Source organism: Petromyzon marinus, chromosome 15 (assembly GCF_048934315.1).
Source record: "Petromyzon marinus isolate PM22_M1 ecotype Great Lakes invasive population chromosome 15, UKy_Petmar_22M1.pri1.0, whole genome shotgun sequence".
Taxonomy (NCBI): domain Eukaryota; kingdom Metazoa; phylum Chordata; class Hyperoartia; order Petromyzontiformes; family Petromyzontidae; genus Petromyzon; species Petromyzon marinus.
In genome coordinates this window covers 6,136,498-6,158,052 of record NC_133681.1, presented here as the reverse complement: position 1 = coordinate 6,158,052, position 21,555 = coordinate 6,136,498, and the positions used below count along the sequence as shown (strand labels likewise).

The 21,555-nt window shown below is 51.2% G+C and overlaps 1 protein-coding gene across 2 annotated transcripts in view; it reads left to right on the top strand.

Moving 5' to 3' along the window:
• The first annotated feature begins 3,858 nt into the window (after positions 1-3,858).
• The window catches only part of SLC17A9 (solute carrier family 17 member 9), a 25,440-nt gene continuing 7,743 nt past the window's right edge, over positions 3,859-21,555 (top strand). Inside the window, exons 1-10 of one of the 2 annotated variants that reach the window (XM_076067260.1) lie at positions 3,859-4,283; positions 8,465-8,627; positions 8,700-9,063; positions 11,557-11,754; positions 12,290-12,429; positions 12,620-12,719; positions 13,669-13,799; positions 15,802-15,904; positions 16,569-16,665; positions 17,018-17,105. In XM_076067260.1, the coding sequence (XP_075923375.1) occupies positions 8,909-9,063; positions 11,557-11,754; positions 12,290-12,429; positions 12,620-12,719; positions 13,669-13,799; positions 15,802-15,904; positions 16,569-16,665; positions 17,018-17,105 (1,012 nt within the window). In that variant the 5' untranslated portion in view covers positions 3,859-4,283; positions 8,465-8,627; positions 8,700-8,908. The remainder of the gene's footprint in view (positions 4,284-8,464; positions 8,628-8,699; positions 9,064-11,556; positions 11,755-12,289; positions 12,430-12,619; positions 12,720-13,668; positions 13,800-15,801; positions 15,905-16,568; positions 16,666-17,017; positions 17,106-21,555) is intronic. The other variant, XM_076067259.1, reaches the window with a different exon arrangement.

Below are 21,555 nucleotides of genomic sequence, written 5' to 3'. Positions count from 1 at the left end.
ACGAAAGCTTTAAATCGAAATTTAAAATTTAACTATTCATGGTTGTTCCATCTTATTTACCGGGTATTAGTCTATTTTACCGACGGAGCTGGAGGGGGGGGGGGCGACGGAGGCGGGGGGGGGGGGAGGCCGACAGAGCTGGGGGGGGGGGCGACGGAGCCGGGGGGGGGGCCGACGGAGCTGGGGGGGAGCGACGGAGCCAGGGGGGGGGGTGCGAAGAAGCCAGGGAGGGGCCACCGGAGTCGGGGGGGGGGGGGGGGGGGCGATGGCGCGAGCAGAGGGAGCCGACACTGACTCACTCACACATCATGCACTGACTTTATCACACATCAAGCATTGACTCACTCACACATCATACACTGACTCACTCACGCATCATACACTCACTCACACACCATACACTGACTTTATCACACATCATACACTGACTCACTCACACACCATACACTGACTTTATCACACATGATGCACTGACTCACTCACACACCATACACTGACTTTATCACACATGATGCACTGACTCACTCACACACCATACACTGACTTTATCACACATGATGCACTGACTCACTCACACATCATACACTGACTCACTCACACATCATACACTGACTCACTCATACATCATACACTGACTCACTCACACATCATACACTGACTCACTCACACATCATACACTGACTCACTCACACATCATACACTGACTCACTCACACATCATACACTGACTCACTCACACATCATACACTGACTTTATCACACATCATGCACTGACTCACTCACACATCATACACTGACTCACTCACACATCATACACTGACTTTATCACACATGCATTGACTCACTCACACATCATACACTGACTCACTCACACATCATACACTGACTCACTCACACATCATACACTGACTCACTCACACATCATGCATTGACTCACTCACACATCATACACTGACTTTATCACACATCATGCATTGACTCACTCACACATCATACACGGACTCACTCACACATCATACACTGACTCACTCACACACCATACACTGACTCACTCACACACCATGCACTGACTCACTCACACATCATACACTGACTCACTCACACATCATACACTGACTTTATCACACATCATGCACTGACTCACTCACACATCATACACTGACTCACTCACACATCATACACTGACTTTATCACACATGCATTGACTCACTCACACATCAAACACTGACTCACTCACACATCATACACTGACTCACTCACACATCATACACTGACTCACTCACACATCATGCATTGACTCACTCACACATCATACACTGACTTAATCACACATCATGCATTGACTCACTCACAAATCATACACTGACTCACTCACACATCATACACTGACTCACTCACACACCATGCACTGACTCACACATCATACACTGACTCACTCACACATCATACACTGACTCACTCATACACCATGCACTGACTCACTCACACATCATATACTGACTCACTCACACATCATACACTGACTCACTCATAGACCATGCACTGACTCACTCACACATCATACACTGACTCACTCACACATCATACACTGACTCACTAACACACCATACACTGACTCACTCACACACCATGCACTGACTCACTCACACATCATACACTGACTTACTCACACACCATACACTGACTCACTCACACATCATACACTGACTCACTCACACACCATGCACTGACTCACTCACACATCATACACTGACTCACTCACACATCATACACTGACTCACTCACACATCATACACTGACTCACTCACACATTATGCACTGACTCACTCACACATCATACACTGACTCACTCACACATCATACACTGACTCACTCATACACCATGCACTGACTCACTCACACATCATACACTGACTCACTCATACATCATACACTGACTCACTCATACATCATACACTGACTCAAACAAAACATGGACTGACTCACTCATACATCATACACTGACTTTATCACACATGCATTGACTGACTCACACATCATACACTGACTCACTCACACATCATACACTGACTCACTCACACATCATACACTGACTCACTCACACATCATGCATTGACTCACTCACACATCATACACTGACTTAATCGCACATCATGCATTGACTCACTCACACATCATACACTGACTCACTCACACATCATACACTGACTCACTCACACACCATGCACTGACTCACTCACACATCATACACTGACTCACTCACACATCATACACTGACTCACTCATACACCATGCACTGACTCACTCACACATCATATACTGACTCACTCACACATCATACACTGACTCACTCATAGACCATGCACTGACTCACTCACACATCATACACTGACTCACTCACACATCATACACTGACTCACTCACACACCATACACTGACTCACTCACACACCATGCACTGACTCACTCACACATCATACACTGACTTACTCACACACCATACACTGACTCACTCACACATCATACACTGACTAACTCACACACCATCCACTGACTCATTCACACATCATACACTGACTCACTCACACATCATACACTGACTCACTCACACATCATACACTGACTCACTCACACATCATGCACTGACTCACTCACACATCATACACTGACTCACTCACACATCATACACTGACTCACTCATACACCATGCACTGACTCACTCACACCATGCACTGACTCACTCACACATCATACACTGACTCACTCACACATCATACACTGACTCACTCACACATCATGCACTGACTCACTCACACATCATACACTGACTCACTCATACATCATACACTGACTCACTCATACATCATACACTGACTCAAACACAACATGCACTGACTCACTCATACATCATACACTGTCTCACTCAAACACCATGCACTGACTCACTCACACCATGCACTGACTCACTCATACATCATACACTGACTCACTCACACATCATACACTGACTCACTCACACACCATGCAATGACTCACTCACACATCATACACTGACTCACTCACACATCATACACTGACTCACTCACACATCATACACTGACTCACTCACACCATGCACTGACTCACTCATACACCATGCACTGACTCACTCACACTTCATACACTGACTCACTCATATATCATACACTGACTCACTCACACATCATACACTGACTCACTCATACACCAGGCGCTGACTCACTCACACCATGCACTGACTCACTCATACATCATACACTGACTCACTCACACATCATACACTGACTCACTCACACACCATGCAATGACTCACTCACACATCATACACTGACCCACTCACACATCATACACTGACTCACTCACACCATGCACTGACTCATTCACACATTATACACTGACTCACTCACACCATGCACTGACTCATTCACACATCATACACTGACTCACTCACACCATGCACTGACTCACTCACACACCATACACTGACTCACTCACACCATGCACTGACTCACTCACACACCATACACTGACTCACTCACACATCATACACTGACTCACTCACACACCATGCACTGACTCACTCACACCATGCACTGGAATATTTGCTGGTTTATTCCAGGATGTTTCTGTTGCGCGTTGTCGCTTTAAGATTTAAGAGCCGCATGGCTCACAGGGCTATACCTAATAAATGACACTTGAATCATCCATCTTGGCAACAATCATGTTGCCCTTTTACTCTCAGCGTCTCTGCTGTACGTGCAGGTTGCGCTCTTCTCGCTCCATTCACCCGCCCCCTCTCTGACTTATTTAACTGCTCTAACCCTGGTCCCTCTCCCACTTGAGTATAAATTTACTCTCCCCACGTGGTGACGTGATGACGTGGGGACGTGGAGACGTAGTGACGTGATGACGTAGCGACGTGGTGACGTGGCGTCTCTCCAAGTGCGCCGCTGACGTGACGGCCGCCGAGGAAGTGGAGAGACGCGGGGAGAAACAGGGACACACAGGGACAGACACAGACAGACACACAGACACACAGGGACACAGACAGACACACAGACAGACACACAGACACAGGGACACACACAGACAGACACAGACAGACGGACACACAGACACAGGGACACACAGACACACAGACAGACACACACAGACACACAGACAGACACAGACAGACACACAGACAGACACACAGACAGACACAGACAGACGGACACAGTGAGACACACACAGACGTCGACCCCCCCTCCGCCACGGTAGCGCACAGGTGAGGATACCTGTGTGCGTGTCGTGTCAATCTCAATCCGTGTGTCACTTGTCTCGCTGTACGTGTGTGTGTGTCACTGTGTGTCACTGTGTGTCTCCGTGTGTGTGTGTCATTGTGTGTCTCCGTGTGTGTGTCACTGTGTGTCTGTGTGTCACTGTGTGTCTCCGTGTGTCTGTGTGTCATTGTGTGTCTCCGTGTGTCTGTGTGTCACTGTGTGTCTCCGTGTGTCTGTGTGTCACTGTGTGTCTCCGTGTGTCTGTGTGTCACTGTGTGTCTCCGTGTGTCTGTCACTGTGTGTCACTGTGTGTCTCCGTGTGTGTGTGTCACTGTGTCACTGTGTGTGTGTCACTGTGTGTCTCCGTATCTGTGTGTCACTGTGTGTCTCCGTGTGTGTGTCACTGTGTGTCTCCGTGTGTGTGTGTCATTGTGTGTGTCTCCGTGTGTGTGTGTCACTGTGTGTCTCCGTGTGTGTGTCACTGTGTGTCTCCGTGTGTGTGTGTCACTGTGTGTCTCCGTGTGTCTGTGTCACTGTGTGTCTACGTGTGTCTGTGTCACTGTGTGTCTCCGTGTGTGTGTGTCACTGTGTCTCCGTGTGTGTGTGTCATTGTGTGTCTCCGTGTGTCTGTGTGTCACTGTGTGTCTCCGTGTGTCTGTCACTGTGTGTCACTGTGTGTCTCCGTGTGTGTGTGTCACTGTGTGTCTCCATGTGTGTGTGTCACTGTGTGTCTCCGTGTGTATGTGTCATTGTGTGTCTCCGTGTGTGTGTGTCATTGTGTGTCTCCGTGTGTCTGTGTGTCACTGTGTGTGTGTCACTGTGTGTCTCCGTGTGTGTGTGTCATTGTGTGTCTCCGTGTGTCTGTGTGTCACTGTGTGTGTGTCACTGTGTGTCTCCGTGTGTGTGTGTCATTGTGTGTCTCCGTGTGTCTGTGTGTCACTGTGTGTGTGTCTCCGTGTGTCTGTGTGTCACTGTGTGTCTCCGTGTGTCTGTGTGTCACTGTGTGTGTGTCACTGTGTGTCTCCGTGTGTGTGTCACTGTGTGTCTGTGTGTCACTGTGTGTGTGTCACTGTGTGTCTCCGTGTGTGTGTGTCATTGTGTGTGTCTCCGTGTGTGTGTGTCATTGTGTGTCTCCATGTGTGTGTGTGTCACTGTGTGTCTCCGTGTGTGTGTGTCACTGTGTGTCTCCGTGTGTCTGTGTGTCACTGTGTGTCTCCGTGTGTGTGTGTCACTGTGTGTCTCCGTGTGTCTGTGTGTCACTGTGTGTGTGTCACTGTGTGTCTCCGTGTGTGTGTGTGTCACTGTGTGTCATTGTGTGTGTGTCACTGTGTGTTTCCGTGTGTGTGTCTCCGTGTGTGTGTGTCACTGTGTGTCTCCGTGTGTGTGTCACTGTGTGTCTCCGTGTGTCTGTGTGTCACTGTGTGTCTCCGTGTGTGTGTCACTGTGTGTCTCCGTGTGTCTGTGTGTCACTGTGTGTGTGTCACTGCGTGTCTCCGTGTGTGTGTGTGTCATTGTGTGTCATTGTGTGTGTGTGTCACTGTGTGTCTCCGTGTGTGTGTCTCCGTGTGTGTGTCACTGTGTGTCACTGTGTGTGTGTCACTGTGTGTCTCCGTGTGTGTGTGTCACTGTGTGTCTCCGTGTGTGTGTCACTGTGTCACTGTGTGTGTCTTTGTGTCACTATGTCTGTCTGTCTGTGTGTCTGTCTCTGTGTCTGTCTGTGTCTCTGTGTCTGTCTGTGTGTCTGTGTCTCTGTGTCTGTCTTTGTGTCTTTGTGTCTCTGTGTGTCTGTGTCTCTGTGCCTGTCTGTGTATCTGTCTGTGTGTCTCTTTGTGTGTGTGGCTGTCTTACTGTCTGTATGTCTTTGTGTGTCTGTGTGTGTGTCTCTGTGTCTGTCTGTGTGTCTCTGTGTCTTTGTGTTTGTCTGTGTGTCTCTGTGTCTGTCTGTGTGTGTCTCTGTTTCTGTCTGTGTGTCTCTATGTCTTTGTGTGTCTCTGTGTTTGCCTGTGTCTGTCTGTGTGTCTGTCTGTGTGTCTGTGTGTCTCTGTCTCACTACGTGATAATTATCATTGACGTCAATGTGCGGAGCAGCAGAGCGGGATACGCGTCACCTGTCAACCTCACCTGTTACCCTCACCTGTCACCCTCACCTGTTACGTCATCTGTTACCCTCACCTGGCACACCTGTCACGTCATCTGTTACGTCACCTGTCCCACTCATCTGTCACGTCACCTGTTACGTCACCTGTCACGCTCACCTGTCACGTCACCTGTCACGTCACCTGTCACCCTCATGTCACCTGTTCCCTACACTCACGCCACGCGTGTATAATTATCCTGTCAATACATGTACTGTAAGTGTATACAGTAACACTGTACACACATACCACACACACACTCTGTATGTACACACTATGTATGTGTATACACAGTAACAACGTGTACACACTTACATACCACACACACACTATGTATGTGTATACACAGTAACAACGTGTACACACTTACATACCACACACACACACTCTGTATATACACACACTATGTATGTGTATACACAGTAACAACGTGTACACACTTACATACCACACACACACTATGTATGTACACACACTATGTATGTGTATACAGTAACACTGTGTACACACTTACATACCACACACACACTATGTATGTGCACACACTATGTATGTGTATACACAGTAACAACGTATACACACTTACATACCACACACACACACTATGTATGTACACACACTATGTATGTGTATACACAGTAACAACGTGTACACACTTACATACCACACACACACACTATGTATATACACACACTATGTATGTGTATACACAGTAACAACGTGTACACACTTACATACCACACACACACTATGTATGTACACACACTATGTATGTGTATACAGTAACACTGTGTACACACTTACATACCACACACACACTATGTATGTGCACACACTATGTATGTGTATACACAGTAACAACGTGTACACACTTACATACCACACACACACACTATGTATGTACACACACTATGTATGTGTATACACAGTAACAACGTGTACACACTTACATACCACACACACACACACTATGTATATACACACACTATGTATGTGTATACACAGTAACAACGTGTACACACTTACATACCACACACACACTATGTATATACACACACTATGTATGTGTATACACAGTAACAACGTGTACACACTTACATACCACACACACACACTATGTATGTGCACACACTATGTATGTGTATACACAATAACAACGTGTACACACTTACATACCACACACACACTATGTATGTACACACACTATGTATGTGTATACACAGTAACAACGTGTACACACTTACATACCACACACACACACTATGTATGTACACACACTATGTGTATACACAGTAACAACGTGTACACACTTACATACCACACACACACACTATGTATATACACACACTATGTATGTGTATACACAGTAACAACGTGTACACACTTACATACCACACACACTATGTATGTACACACACTATGTATGTGTATACACAGTAACAACGTGTACACACTTACATACCACACACACACACACTCTGTATATACACACACTATGTATGTGTATACACAGTAACAACGTGTACACACTTACATACCACACACACACTCTGTATGTACACACACTATGTATGTGTATACACAGTAACAACGTGTACACACTTACATACCACACACACACACACTATGTATGTACACACACTATGTATGTGTATACATAGTAACAACGTGTACACACTTACATACCACACACACACACTATGTATGTGTACATTAACACTGTAAGCCACTAATCAATGTTCGAGCACCATGTGGGGCGGCGAGGGGAGTTCACTCAGCCCATCATGCCTTGCTCGGAGGACGATAAAACGAGTACCACTTCGTTGGCAGGTCAAAAGTGCTTGTATTGTGGATAGACTCGACCCCCGCCACGGTAACGTGGAGTTTCCACCACTGGCTCTGCGGGGCTGTACACGGGAGATGAGCAACAATACATCGATTCTCGCTTGAGCTTCCAGGAGGCGTTCATCCAACAGTGGATAGACCGTGGTTGTTGTTGCTGCTGATGATGATGATTACGATCTTTCTCTGCTTCTGTCTCTGTCCGCGAGGTTTCCCCTGCTCACTGCTGCCCAATGATACGGCGGCTCCCCCCATCTCAAGGCTCGTGGTGATCAGGGACGGGGTCACAAGGGGGAGGAGGTGCAGGAAGAGGTGCAGGAAGAGGAGGAGGAGGTGCAGGAAGAAGAGGAGGAGGTGCAGGAAGAGGAGGAGGTGCAGGAAGAGGAGGAGGTGCAGGAAGAGGAGGAGGTGCAGGAAAAGGAGGTGCAGGAAGAGGAGGAGGAGGTGCAGGAGATGGAAGCAGCAGAGTAGAGAATGAGCACCTCGGATTAACACGGTCGGCTACGCACGGTGCGTACGAAGATCAACATACTGTACACGGTAAAAGGGAGGATAAGAGGGGGAGAAGGAGAGGAGAGAGAGGAGGAAGAGGAGGAAGAGGAGAAGAAGGGAGGAAGAGGAAGAGGAGAAGAGCTAGAGGAGGTGCTCTCTGGATGACTGAGACCCCCTCGCCAGCAGTACCCATGGGCTATGAACATCGTCCATTGGGCTCCCCTTCCTCCTCCTCCTCCTTCGTGCTCTCCACGATGGACGACGAGAAGAGCCTGGCCCCACGCGGAGCCAGCGACACCAAGACTCTGTGGTCACGGTGAGCACCCCACGCGCCCATCCGTGCGGAGTTGTGCGTTACTGCCCTCCCCACGCTCCTGTGTTACAGTAAATAAATATAACTTTATTTAAACATTTTCACTTCATGCAAGTCTCTAACTGTGACGGTCTGTGGGTGTCCATGAGTCCATTGGTCTCCATATAAGTTATTGGCGACGAAGGGCCATGTTTGAGTACCTGGTTTAATCATAACGCAGTCTCTGCGAGTTGTGAGTCTATAGGGCCCTGTGTGAGCCTATGGGGCTGTTTGAGTCTATGGGTCTCTGTGTGAGTCTATGGGTCTTTGTGTGAGTCTATGGGTCTCTTTCTGAGTCTGTGGGTCTCTGTGTGAGTCTATGGCCCTCTGTGTGAGTCTGTGGGTCTTTGTATGAGCCTATGGGTTTCTGTGTGAATCTATGGGTCTCTGTGTGAGTCTGAGTCTCTGTGTGAGTTTATGGGTCTCTGTGTGAGTCTATGGCCATCTGTGTGAGTCTATGGGTCTCTGTGTGAGTCTATGGGTCTCTGTGTGAGTCTATGGGTCTTTGTGTGAGTCTATGGGTCTCTGTGTGAGTCTATGGGTCTCTGTGTGAGTCTATGGGTCTCTGTGTGAGTCTATGGCTCCCCGCCCCAATAGCCCCCACCCCTCCCGCCCACACCGGGTCTCCCAGCCAACGTCACAGCCACCATTCATGATAATTTATTAACTATTTGCATATCACTTGGCTCACATTGAGCTGACGTTATATATTTTGGCACAAGGCTACAACACGAGGCAACCCAAGTGGCATTTATTTAATGGGCCACACCCTGCTGATGAGGCGAGAATGAATTGAAACCGGTCCATGGTTATTGCTACTTAAACAAATGCTGCTGGAGGAATATGATGTTGTCCTATGGTTTTTTACCACACTTGACTATACGGGATGTTATCTATAAACGGAGAGACAGACCGACGTCATGAATTTATGCAAAATTTAATCAATAAAAATCTGTCACACAGTCGGGTGGTGCAGAGGTCAGAGACAGCTGAACCGGCAACGTTGATAAGCCTGGGTTCGAGTCCGGGTTTCAGCCACGCTACAAACAGCGTAGCGAGTCCCATAGACATATGTAGAGACGGATAGACTTAGACATAGGGACACACTGACTTTCATAGAGACCCGTACACTCACGTGGACACCCATAAACTCACATCTAGATGCATAGGCTAACACAAAGAGGTATAGACTCACACAGACCCACAGGCTCGTATAGACCGATTTGTTATCCCTGACCTACGTTCCTCTATCTGTGACCTCTTTCTGTCTCGGTTATGTTTGTGTCTGTGTGTGGGTCATGGGGAATGGTGGCGTAGTGGTTAGTGCGCTACGCTATGAATCCGGCCACCCGAGTTCGATTCCAGCTTATGGCCAACACCGGTGACAATTATCTTAAAAGGACCTGTGCCTTCCATAGGTCAACTCAGCCTCAATTGAACACCTGGTGCGGTGTAAAACATCGTCACTGGCGAGACAAAGGTGGCCCGGCGTAGTGCTGGCCACCCACCCCCTCGTGCGCCGTTCCAGCCTTCATAGGTGCTCCTCGCTAACAGCACTTGCCGCGATAGTCTGTTAAGGCTATACGGGCGATCTTTGTCTTTGTGTGGCCAAGTGTCCTCGTGTTTATGATCGTTGAGTTATATCAGTTACGAGTGTAATAACAATAATGATCATTGCTTATATATCCACAGAAGCAGCCACGCTGAGTCCGAAGACTGTTCTTTAGGAGGGTTCTGTTGCATTGATGTGTGCGTCTGTGTGTATCTGTGTGTGTGTGTGTGGCTCTGTGTGTGTGTCTGTCTGTGTGTGTCTGTGTGTGTGTCGGTGGGGGGGGGGGAGTGGGGGCGCAGCGGATAGCACGCTGCCCTACGAACCCGGCGACCCGAGTTCGATTCCCGCTCGTGGCCACCACCAACACTGGTGGCGATGATCTGACCCGGGCCTGGGCCTCCCCTAGGGTCGATGTGTAAAAGCATCGCCACTCGGGAGACAATAGTGGCCGGGCGCTGTGCTAGCACACCCATCAGGAGGAATCCAATGAGCTATAAAGCTCTTTTATCACAGACGTCCCACCCCGTGGCTTGCCGTGCTCGCTTAACGCCACTTGCCCCGACAATCTGTCGCCTAAGGCTATGCTGGGGGGGGGGGGGCGGGGGGCGATAAGGTTTGTCACGTGAACAAAACGTGACAATTAGTTACTAGTTCAGCACACCGGTTGTGTGTTTGGAGAGTAAAGCCGCTACAACATTTACAATCCGAGTGCCGTGACGTGTCGCCGGTAATTACTACAGCCAGCCTCGTCAGGCCGAGCAACGCATTGTTGATATTTACGCGATCTGACCCCCCAAAAAAAAAAAACAACAACCCCCCCTCTGTTGGGGCTTGGTTGCGGAAGCCTCCGACGTGGTTGAAACTGACGGGGGTGCGGGGGGACCCTCGCTTTCCCTCCGTGGCAGCCAGGAGCTGCGCCTGTGGGTGGCCGTGCTGTTCTGCGGGAACTGCCTGCTGTACTGCGCACGAGCCGCGCCGGCCGTCTGCGCCGTGGTGCTGAGCGCTCGCTTCGGCTGGGACAAGGCGCAGGCAGGCACCATGCTGGGCAGCTTCTTCTGGGGCTACGCGCTCACGCAGATCGTCGGGGGCCACCTGAGCGACAGGTGAGCGGAGTTGCCCCCCTGAAGCCCTGTCACCGCTTCACGGCGATGGGTTAACGCCGCACCACCGCGGTATTGACCGGGGCGGCCTGCAAGGTTCATACCGCCGGGTTTTGGCGACGGGGGTCGGAGTCTGAGCAGCGACCGTCGCCCGCAATTTTTTTTTTCTTATTTTATATTTAACTAGAGCGCTTGAGCTGCTCAAGGTGCTCCCTCTAGTAAAGCTCAAAAGCGGTAAGAACAAGCGAGTGATTTAGTTGGGCAGGGGCAGTGCAAGGGCCGAGGAATGAGCGACCGTAACAGAGGGCACTTGGGGGATCACGATAAGGACATAGGAGAGGGACGGGACAGAGTGGAGGGGCGAGGGGGTGTGGGGGAAGAGGAAGGGAATAGGGCAATAACAGGTAAAGGGGGCAGCCCTGCAATTGCTTACGGAAGCGTCCTCGTGTCGAGCGAGCGCCGATATTGTCATCGAATGGGGCTCCTTGTGGTTGGGTCTGGTTGACCCTGAACGACGACCTCTCGCCCGGTCGTCCAGGATTGGTGGAGACAAGATGATCTGCCTGTCGATGGGCTCGTGGGGGCTGGTCACGCTCATGATGCCTGTGGTGGCGCACCTCAGCGAGCAGCCGCTGCCTCAGCTCATCTTCGTCCGCTTCTGCACGGGCTTCCTGCAGGGTGCGGGACACGCGCACACACACACACGTTAACGCGCGCACGCCTACACACACGTACGCACACAAACACACACACTTATCTACATGTACGCACCCGTGTGTGGCCTACGCAGGCTGTTGGTACACTGCCCCTCCATGACGAGCCTGTTGTTGATGTCTTTGTTGTTGATGTTGTTATTGTTGTTGCTCAGGGGTCCACTTCCCCTCCATGTCGAGCCTGTTCAGCTCGCGCGTGCCCGAGAGCGAGCGGGCCTTCATCGCCAGCACCGCCTGCTCCGGCTCGCACTTCGGGTGAGCCGTGCTCTATCCACTGCGGAGCGAATCGGGAACAAACCAGCCACGGATAGCTTCAGTGCGTGCGTGCTTTGTAAGCTTCAGAATCCGTGCGTCCTGACGCCCGATTGGCTGCAGTCGCTCCGGTCGCTCGGTCACCGGCGGTCAGTCGCCTCCTTGTAGCTCTTCTACTGCTACTGCCGTGGTGACTTTCCCCACGAGCCTCACTCGATGACTCCTCAACCACTCCAATACCCACTCGGTCAACGTACTACAGGTCACAACAACATACTCACGCACTCAATCTCCTACTCGCTCACCACTCACCCAACCGCTCACTTACTCACCCACTGGCTCACTCACCCTCTCACTCACAACACTGCAGGCCATATCGCTTTCTGTCTATTCGCTCTCACTGTGGAATTCCCCAGGGGTGGTCATTTCGGTGATGTGGTGCTGGTGATGTAGTGCTGGTGATGATGATGATGTGGTGATGTGGTGCTTGTGGTGATGGTGATGTGGTGATGTGATGTGGTGCTGGTGGTGATGGTGATGTGGTGATATGATGTAGGGCCGGTGGTGATGGTGATGATGGTGATATGGTGATGGTGATGTGGTGCTGGTGATGTGGTGCTGGTGATGATGGTGATGTGGTGATGTGGTGCTGGTGGTGATGGTGATGTGGTGATGTGATGTGGTGCCGGTGGTGATGGTGATGTGGTGATATGATGTAGTGCCGGTGGTGATGGTGATGATGGTGATGTGGTGCTGGTGATGATGGTGATGTGGTGATGTGGTGCTGGTGGTGATGGTGATGTGGTGATGTGATGTAGTGCCGGTGGTGATGATGGTGATGTGGTGCTGGTGGTGATGGTGATGATGGTGATGTGGTGCTGGTGATGTGGTGCTGGTGATGATGGTGATGTGGTGATGCCCGCCCTATGTGTGTGTGTGCTGGTGCATACAGGGCACTCGTGGTAGGTGGTATCGGGTACCTGCTGCTGGAGGCCTATGGGTGGGAGTCTCTGTTCATCCTCACCGGACTCAGCTCCATGGTCTGGGCCTACCTCGTGTGGAGGTTTCTCATCCAGAAGAGAGGTGACCCACAACAACTACAAAGATAAAGTTCCCTCCCCCCCGTGTAGCCCCACGGGGACTGTAGGGGCAAGTGCTGTTAGCGAGCAACGCCTACGAAGGCTTGGATGGTGTGCGAAGGGGTGGTGGTCCTGTCCTCACTGCACTTGGCCACCTTTGTCTCCCCAGTGCTGATGTTTACACACCGTAGATGGTGCTCATCTATGGCTGAGTCGATAGAGGGTCTCCGGGTTTTTCTAGTGCAGTGCGCTAACCACTGCACTACTGATCCCCACCCTCAACCGCACACACACGCATCACCAACAACCACACTCACTCACACCAATAACCGCGCACACACGCACACACTCACACCAAGAACGACATGCACACGCACAAACTCGCACCAAGAACGACACGCACACACCTATACCAAGAACGACACGCACACACTCGCACCAAGAACCACAAAAGAGAAAAGTCAAAGATCCCCCGTGTAGCCTTAACAGACTTTTGGGGCAAGTGCTGTTAGCGAGCACCTATGAAGGCCAGTATGGCACACGAGGGGGTGGGTGGCCAGCATCACGCCCGGCCGCCTTTGTCTCCCCAGTGGCCCAGGAACCGGTCCAGATAATCGTAACTGGTGTTGGCCGTGAGCGGCAATCGAACCCGGGTTGCCGGGTTCGTAGCGCAGCGCGCTAACCGCTACACCACCGCTCCCCATACACCAAGAACCACACAAACACACTCACACACTTGCACATACCTGCAGATTCACGCACACACACTCACACACAAAGATCGCCCATATAGCCTTAAGCAAATGTTGTTAGCCAGCACTCGCGCTCACACACACACACACACCGACAGGCACGCGCTCATACGCACGCACACACACCGACACACACACACCGACACACACGCGCACACACGCACACACACACACACATCCCAACAGACGGATGAAACGACATGCCACCCTGCAAATATTTGCTTCAAGGATCTGGCGAAATGTCAAAAGAAAACAATTGCATTCACGTGGCTTTTCATTTTTAATGACGAGCGCAAACATCGTCCCCCTTTTTGTCGTGGGGGGGATCAGACGGAGAGTTATGCCGGGACGGCAACTTGTGCGTGAACGCCCACGGTCGGATCCGGTCGCGCCGTAGGCCACAGCCGTTTGCCCGGTCGTCGCTCCCCGCGCGGCCGCGTTCGTCCCGGACCTCCGATTAGCACGGTTGGCTACGTACGGTGCGAAAGAAGTTCAGCGCGCGTACGTACGTACCTGGACAGCCGTGTGGCGCCGCGTTCCCCCCTTTGGCCGCCACTCCATAGTCCTGTTCTATTTTACTTCTTTTATTTTACCAGGTAAGGCCCCACTGAGCTATCACATAGCTCTTCTTTTTCAGAAGTGACCTGGCCACCAGAAAGGACAGCTCAACGAAGCGGGCTTGTCATCACGTGGAAATGTATGGCAGCCAAATCCTCTAAACGTGTGGCGACGTTCGTTCTAAACGTGTAGGGGGGGAAAACCGGAGGACCCGGTGAAAAATCCAAGCGACCACGGCGAGAGAGACACCGCAAACTCCAAATATACAGCAGGCGTCAGGGTCGGGATCGAACCCACGACTCTCCGTATACCAGGCGACGTAGGTAACATCTCGCCCACACCGCCCATCGTCGTCGCCGCGGTGTGTGAACATCAGCGCTCGGGGAGACAAAGGCGGCCGGACGTGGGTTGACCACCCCCAAATCCTCGTGTGCCGTGTCGGTGAGGGTGGGGGATCTTCGTCTTTGGTTTGTTTACAAAGAATATACGCACATGGTACACATGGTACACATGGTACACATGGTTCACATGGTACACATGGTACACATGAGCTGCTGCTGTGAAGTGGTTATCGCAGAGCTACCTCTGAATTCCCTTTGAATGTACCAGTTTCGCTCACCGTGTTTTCTCATCCGCACGTCTAAAGGTTTCTATTTCTACAACACCCCCCCCCTCACTCCCCGTGGGCCCGTGCAGGCAACGTCATCGCCATGCAGTCGCTCTACAGCAGCCTGTGGCCCACAACCCCGGGGAAGTCTCCCGTGCCGTGGGGGAGAATCCTCACCAAGCCGCCGGTGTGGTACGTGCGTGTGGTACGTGCGTGTGGTACGTGCGTGTGGTACGTGCGTGTGGTACGTGCGTGTGGTACGTGCGTGTGGTACGTGCGTGCGCATGAGCACGGGCGGTCTCACACCTCTCCTCGCATCTCGACGACAACCTCGTCACCTTACGGCTCCCTTCACCCTGTCGGTCCTTTAAAAAAAATTATATATTTTTTTTATTTAAACAGGTAAGGCCCCACTGAGCTTAGCTCTTTTTCAGAAGCGACCTGGCCACCACAAATGATAGCTCAACGGAGTGGGCTTATCGCGTGGACATTAATAGCTGCGGCCAAATACTCACGTTGTTCATTCTGAAATGTGGAGGGGGAAAGCGGAGCATCCCGGAGGGAAATCCACGCGCCCATGGGGAGCGAGAGACACGCCGACTCCAACTATAGAGAGCAGGCGTCAGGGTCGCGATTGAACCCACGACCTCCTGTATACCAGGCGAGGTAGTTAACATCTCCTAGCCACCGTGATGATGATGAGATAGAGAGTGACACGCAAACTCCAAAGTTAAAGCAGGCGTCAGGGGTCGGGATCGAAACCACGACCTCCTGTATACCAAGCGAGGTAGTTAACATCTCACCACCGCGGCCGCCCTCTTTCCGTGTCCCCTCCCCTGCCCCCCCCCTCCCCCAGGGCCGTGATCATCGCTCACTTCTGCCTCAACAACTGCTTCTACATCATGCTGTCGTGGCTACCCACCTACTTCCACGAGACCTTCAAGGACTCCAAGGTACGTTGGCGACCCGCCGTCGCGGTCATGTGCCCGCAGACGAGGGTTTTCAATCGCGGCAAATCGTCTGAGGTGCGTTCATGCGTCACCTCCACCTGCCCGCCCGTCCGTCTGTAACGGGTGGGCCGGTGGGTGTCAGGATAGCTCGTGTGTGTGTGTGTAGCTCCTCGTGTGTGGGTGTAGCTCCTGGTGTGTGTGTGTGTGTGTAGCTCCTCGTGTGTGGGTGTAGCTCCTGGTGTGTGTGTGTGTGTGCATGAGCTGTCGTGACTGGGCGCCATGGTGGCGAGATGTTAACTGCCTCGCCTGGTATACAAGAGGCTCCGTTGTCAATCCCCGGTTGCCGCCCACGCAGGGCTGGGTGTTCAACGTCGTTCCCTGGCTCGTCTCCATCCCCATGGCGATGCTGAGCGGATACCTCGCCGATCTCCTCATCCGCCTCGGTAGGTTCCTCCTCCTGTATCCCTTTCCTCTCTATCCCTTTCCTCGTTCCATATAGATGACCAGTTTGGCGTTGTTCATGATAAAGTTCATCAACCCCTCGATATCCTTGGTACCCTCGAGCCCCCTATATTCATAAATAAGAATTGTGGGTGAGAAATGAAGATTGAATTTCAGTAGAATATTGCGTAACAGCTAATAGAGTCATTCTAGGCTTTTGCAGTGTACGTATTGATGCGTCACTGTTTCGAGCTCACCACAGAATCCGCATTCAGGATTTGTGTCTGTGAAAGTGCAGGGAATGTGTTCGTGGTCACAGTCCCATGGGCAATGCTTCAGCTAAGATCACCGTGGCGCTTGTATCATGGATTTGTGTAAAACGGCTCCCAATGAGGCCTCAAGCGATCACTGCAGGGCATCGCGTCCCTCCAAGCGTAGCCCTCACGTGACGTTATTATTTGTTGATGGTGGAAATCGACCATTTGGGCGTACAGCTTCTACCGCTCTACACCTGAGAAGCACCCCTCCTGGTCATTCCCCGTGGTGTGCCCCCCGTGCTGCTGTGAGCAAGAGAGGCGAGTGTGCTCCCGTGCTGGGGTGACATTCAGCTTTGGTGGCACTGGGCCACCGCCGGCTGACTCGTCGCCAACGCTCACAGCAGGCGCGCTCCCCACTGCTGTTGAGAAGGACCTTCGTACCTCATTCACGAGTTTTGCGGCGAGTCTCACTGAGTGCATCTTGGTCATTGCAGCTTTCTCGGTAGGGAGAAGCCACTGTCCCTCCGTGCCTGGTTTCACCAAATCGCCCACCCTCGTGAGACGTGCGTCCACTACGCGTTTCTCCATGGCAGGGCCCGCAAGAGAGAGGGCAGTGCCGTGTTGGGGTTCCGTAACAGCGGCTCGTGAGCAAATTTCTGACGCCGACTGGGGTGTATTAAGTCGGGCGGTGACAAGGAAACCCCATGTATCTAGGATACTCCTGTAGAAGTGGGGGATCTGTGCGAGTGGAATATCCGTAATGTTCATGAAGAAGAGCTGATTGCTGCACTGAAGGCCCCCGAGGTTATTCAGGAAAAAAGATGCTGTGGAACACCACACGGGTGATGGGGCCGTGTAGAGAAACCTCTGTACGGCTTGTAGACGAAATGTAGAGAGCTGGCTCCGTACACACACCAGACCGTGCCCGCCCTCCCGCAGTGGCAAGGCCAAGATGCCAGCAGCCACACGGTGCTTCCTCTGCGACCAGAAGAAGGCAGCTATCAGTCTCTGAAGTTTTGCTATGAGGTATGCGGGTGGAGTGAGGAAAAAGAAGCGGTGCCACAAGGTGGATGCAGCCAACTGGTTCACCACCAGGATTTTCCCTCTAAACGTGAGAGACTTGCGCAGACGCCCCCATGGCTACAGTCGTTTCCTCACCTTCTCTTCCAGGAGATCCCAATTTTCCTGCAGTGGTTTTTCTCCAGGCCCCAGGAGCATGCCGAGATGGTGAAGCGCTCTCACTCTTTGCTCCACGTTATTGGTCTTGGTCAACTCAGGGAACCGGGATTCGTCCCACTTCCCAACAAGCAGCCCACAGCACTTCTCCCAGTTCATCCTGGAGGAGGAGGAGGCCGCACGCGGGGAGTAGACCTCTTGGCACTCGTGCAGCCGTTCGATGTCGTCAAAACTCAGTAAGAAGAGGAAGATGTCGTCGGCACACGCTGTGAGGGTCACTCTCATACTGGGCTCCTTTAGAGTCAATCCGGTGAGTCGGCGTCGGAGTAGACGCAGAAAAGGCTCCACAACGAGGGTGTAGAGCTGTCCTGACATAGGACAGCCTTTGCCTGATACCTCTTTTGAAGTCTATAGGAGCAATTAGTCCACCATTAACTTTAACCAGACACTGGGCCATGTTGCACAGCAGACTAATCAATGCTATGAAGCGGGTCCCAAAACCAAAAGCTTTCAGAGTGCCAAGAAAATACTGGTGATCAACCCTGTCAAAGGCTTTCTCTTGATCAAGGGAGAGAAAGGCAAGTGGAAAGTTCAAATGCTCCGACAGACTGATCAAATCTCTGACCAGGAAAGTCCCATCATGGATGGTCCTTCCTGGAACAGTGTATGCCTGGTCATCGGCAATAACCTTAGCCAACACCCTCTTAAGCCGTGCAGACGCAGCTTTCGCGAGAATCTTATAGTCTGTGCTCAGCACTGAGACTGGACGCCAATTTTTGAGGTGCCTGAGGTCGCCTTTTTTCGGGAATCAGTGTGAGCACGGCTCTCCTCCGGGACCGAGGCATCATGTTGATCTCCACCGCTTCATCCAGAACGGCTTTGTAGTCTTTACGTATGGAGTGCCAAAAATGGTGATAAAACTCCCCCGTCAGCCCATCAATCCCTGGGGATTTGTTCCTGGCCAGGGCACTCACTGCCATGTCCAGGTCACTTTGTTTGACCTCTTCTTCTAGAAGGTCCCTGTCTTCTTCTAGAAGGTCCCTGTCTTCTTCACCCAAAGTAGGCAGGTCCTTCCAGATTTCATTCTGGGCCACTGTGGATATATGCTCTGGAGAGAAGAGATTTCCAAAGTACTGTGCTATTGTTGTAGCTATCTGATTATTGTTTGAAACAAGGACCCCCTTGTCATCAAATAAATACTCCATGGCTTTGCGTCTACCATTCTGCTTCCCCAATGAGAAGGAAAGTGTCGAGCTAGAGTCCATAGCAAGGGTATCTTTAAAACGAGAGCGTACAAATGCCCCTTTTGCCTTTTCTGTCTGCAACCCTTTTAGACATTCTAGGGTCTCCACATATTCCTGCAGTAGGCCTGGATCGTCCCCAATCTTCCGCCTTTGCTCTAAAATATGGACCCTGTTCTCCAGCTCACAAATTTCTCGGTCAATATTTGTTGCGTTTCCCCAGGCGTACAGCTGACACAGTTTTTTAATGTGTACTTTCCCTATGTCCCACCATTGTGCTAAGCTATTAAACCGATCTTTCTTTCCCTGCCACACCACCCAGAAGACCCCAAAAAGATCAGAGAAGGTGGTATCTTGCAAAAGGGCATTATTGAAATGCCAGTATGCCAATCCCCTTGGGACCCCTCGTTTTTAATTTCAAGTAGCATTACGCGATGATCGGCCAGTGGTGCCGCCTGAATACTGGACGACACTGCACTATTTTCAAGGTCTTTTGAGATGTAAAACCGGTCAATCCTTGACTGTGACAGTGTCCTGTCAGCCCGGGTTCTCGTAAAGGTGAAACCTCGCTGCTTTGGATGTTGCGTCCGCCACACATCTACAAGACGGCACGTGTGGAGCACGTGCCGCAAGGTGTTCAGGACACCGCCTTTGGACTGCTCGGTGCCAGTGCGGTCGAGGACATCGAGTGTACAGCTGAAATCTCCTCCCAAAATCAGACACTCGTCATTCGGGATGTTTTTGAGATGGTCCTGTAACTCATTGAAAAAAAAAAATCAGTTTTTCCGCATCATTGATGGGGGGTATAGATGTTTATGAGGTGGACAGAAATGTCATTAAGTTTGATCGTTATGTTGAGGGCTCTTCCCGGTACCACCTCAACCTGGTTAACTATGGTGGGTGTAAGCCCCGGTGCAAATAACGTTGCCACTCCTGAAGAATAATGAGTAAGGTGACTGAAAAACAAATCACCTTTCCATTCCGCTTCCCATTCATCCTCCTCGCTGGTTGTAAGATGCGTCTCCTGCACAAAGAGCACCGAGGCTTTGTGTTCTTTTGTGAGAGAGCGCACAAAGTGTCTCTTGAGTGGACCTCTACACCCATTTATATTAATTGCCGCTATCCGCAGCATTATGTGTCAGTGGAGTTGTTGCCAGGTGTGTTATCTTTCTACGTAGTTATTTGGCCCAGGAAGTACCTGATCCTTTCCTTTCCAGATGACGACTTTCCCTGTCTCTTGAAGTCCTGTTCAACATGGAGTAGGGAGGTTATAATTGCCTCCACATTTCGCCACCTTGACAGAGCTGCAGTCACTCGTTCTTCCGAGCCATGCACTTCATCTAAAAAGGTCCACAGCTCTGACTGTGAGAATATTGGTGCCCCTTCAGTCAGCTCAGCAGATGTCAGGTTCACTGAACTTCCTGTGCTGAGGGTTTCTTCCAACTCCTCTTCTTGGCTTCCCCCCTCAGCCCCCAGGCTTTGAGGATTTTCAGTCGTCGTGGTATCCTTCGTCGATGCTTTATTGGGTGATGCCACTTGCCCCTCCACTGATGGCCCTCCATCGTCCTCGTTATGGTCACCCCGGGTAGTTTGGTCAGTTGGGTCCTGTTTGGGCTCCTCCGTGCTCTTGGCCGTTCGCGTTTCCTGGGAGCCCTCGGCCGCCTCACTGGGCGCGTCGTCGAGCATTTTAGTACATCCCTGCAGTAAAACAGCCTGTGGGCCCTTCCTCCATGCATGGCCATAAAGGAGCCCTCCTCAAGCTGCCCATTGGGCACCAG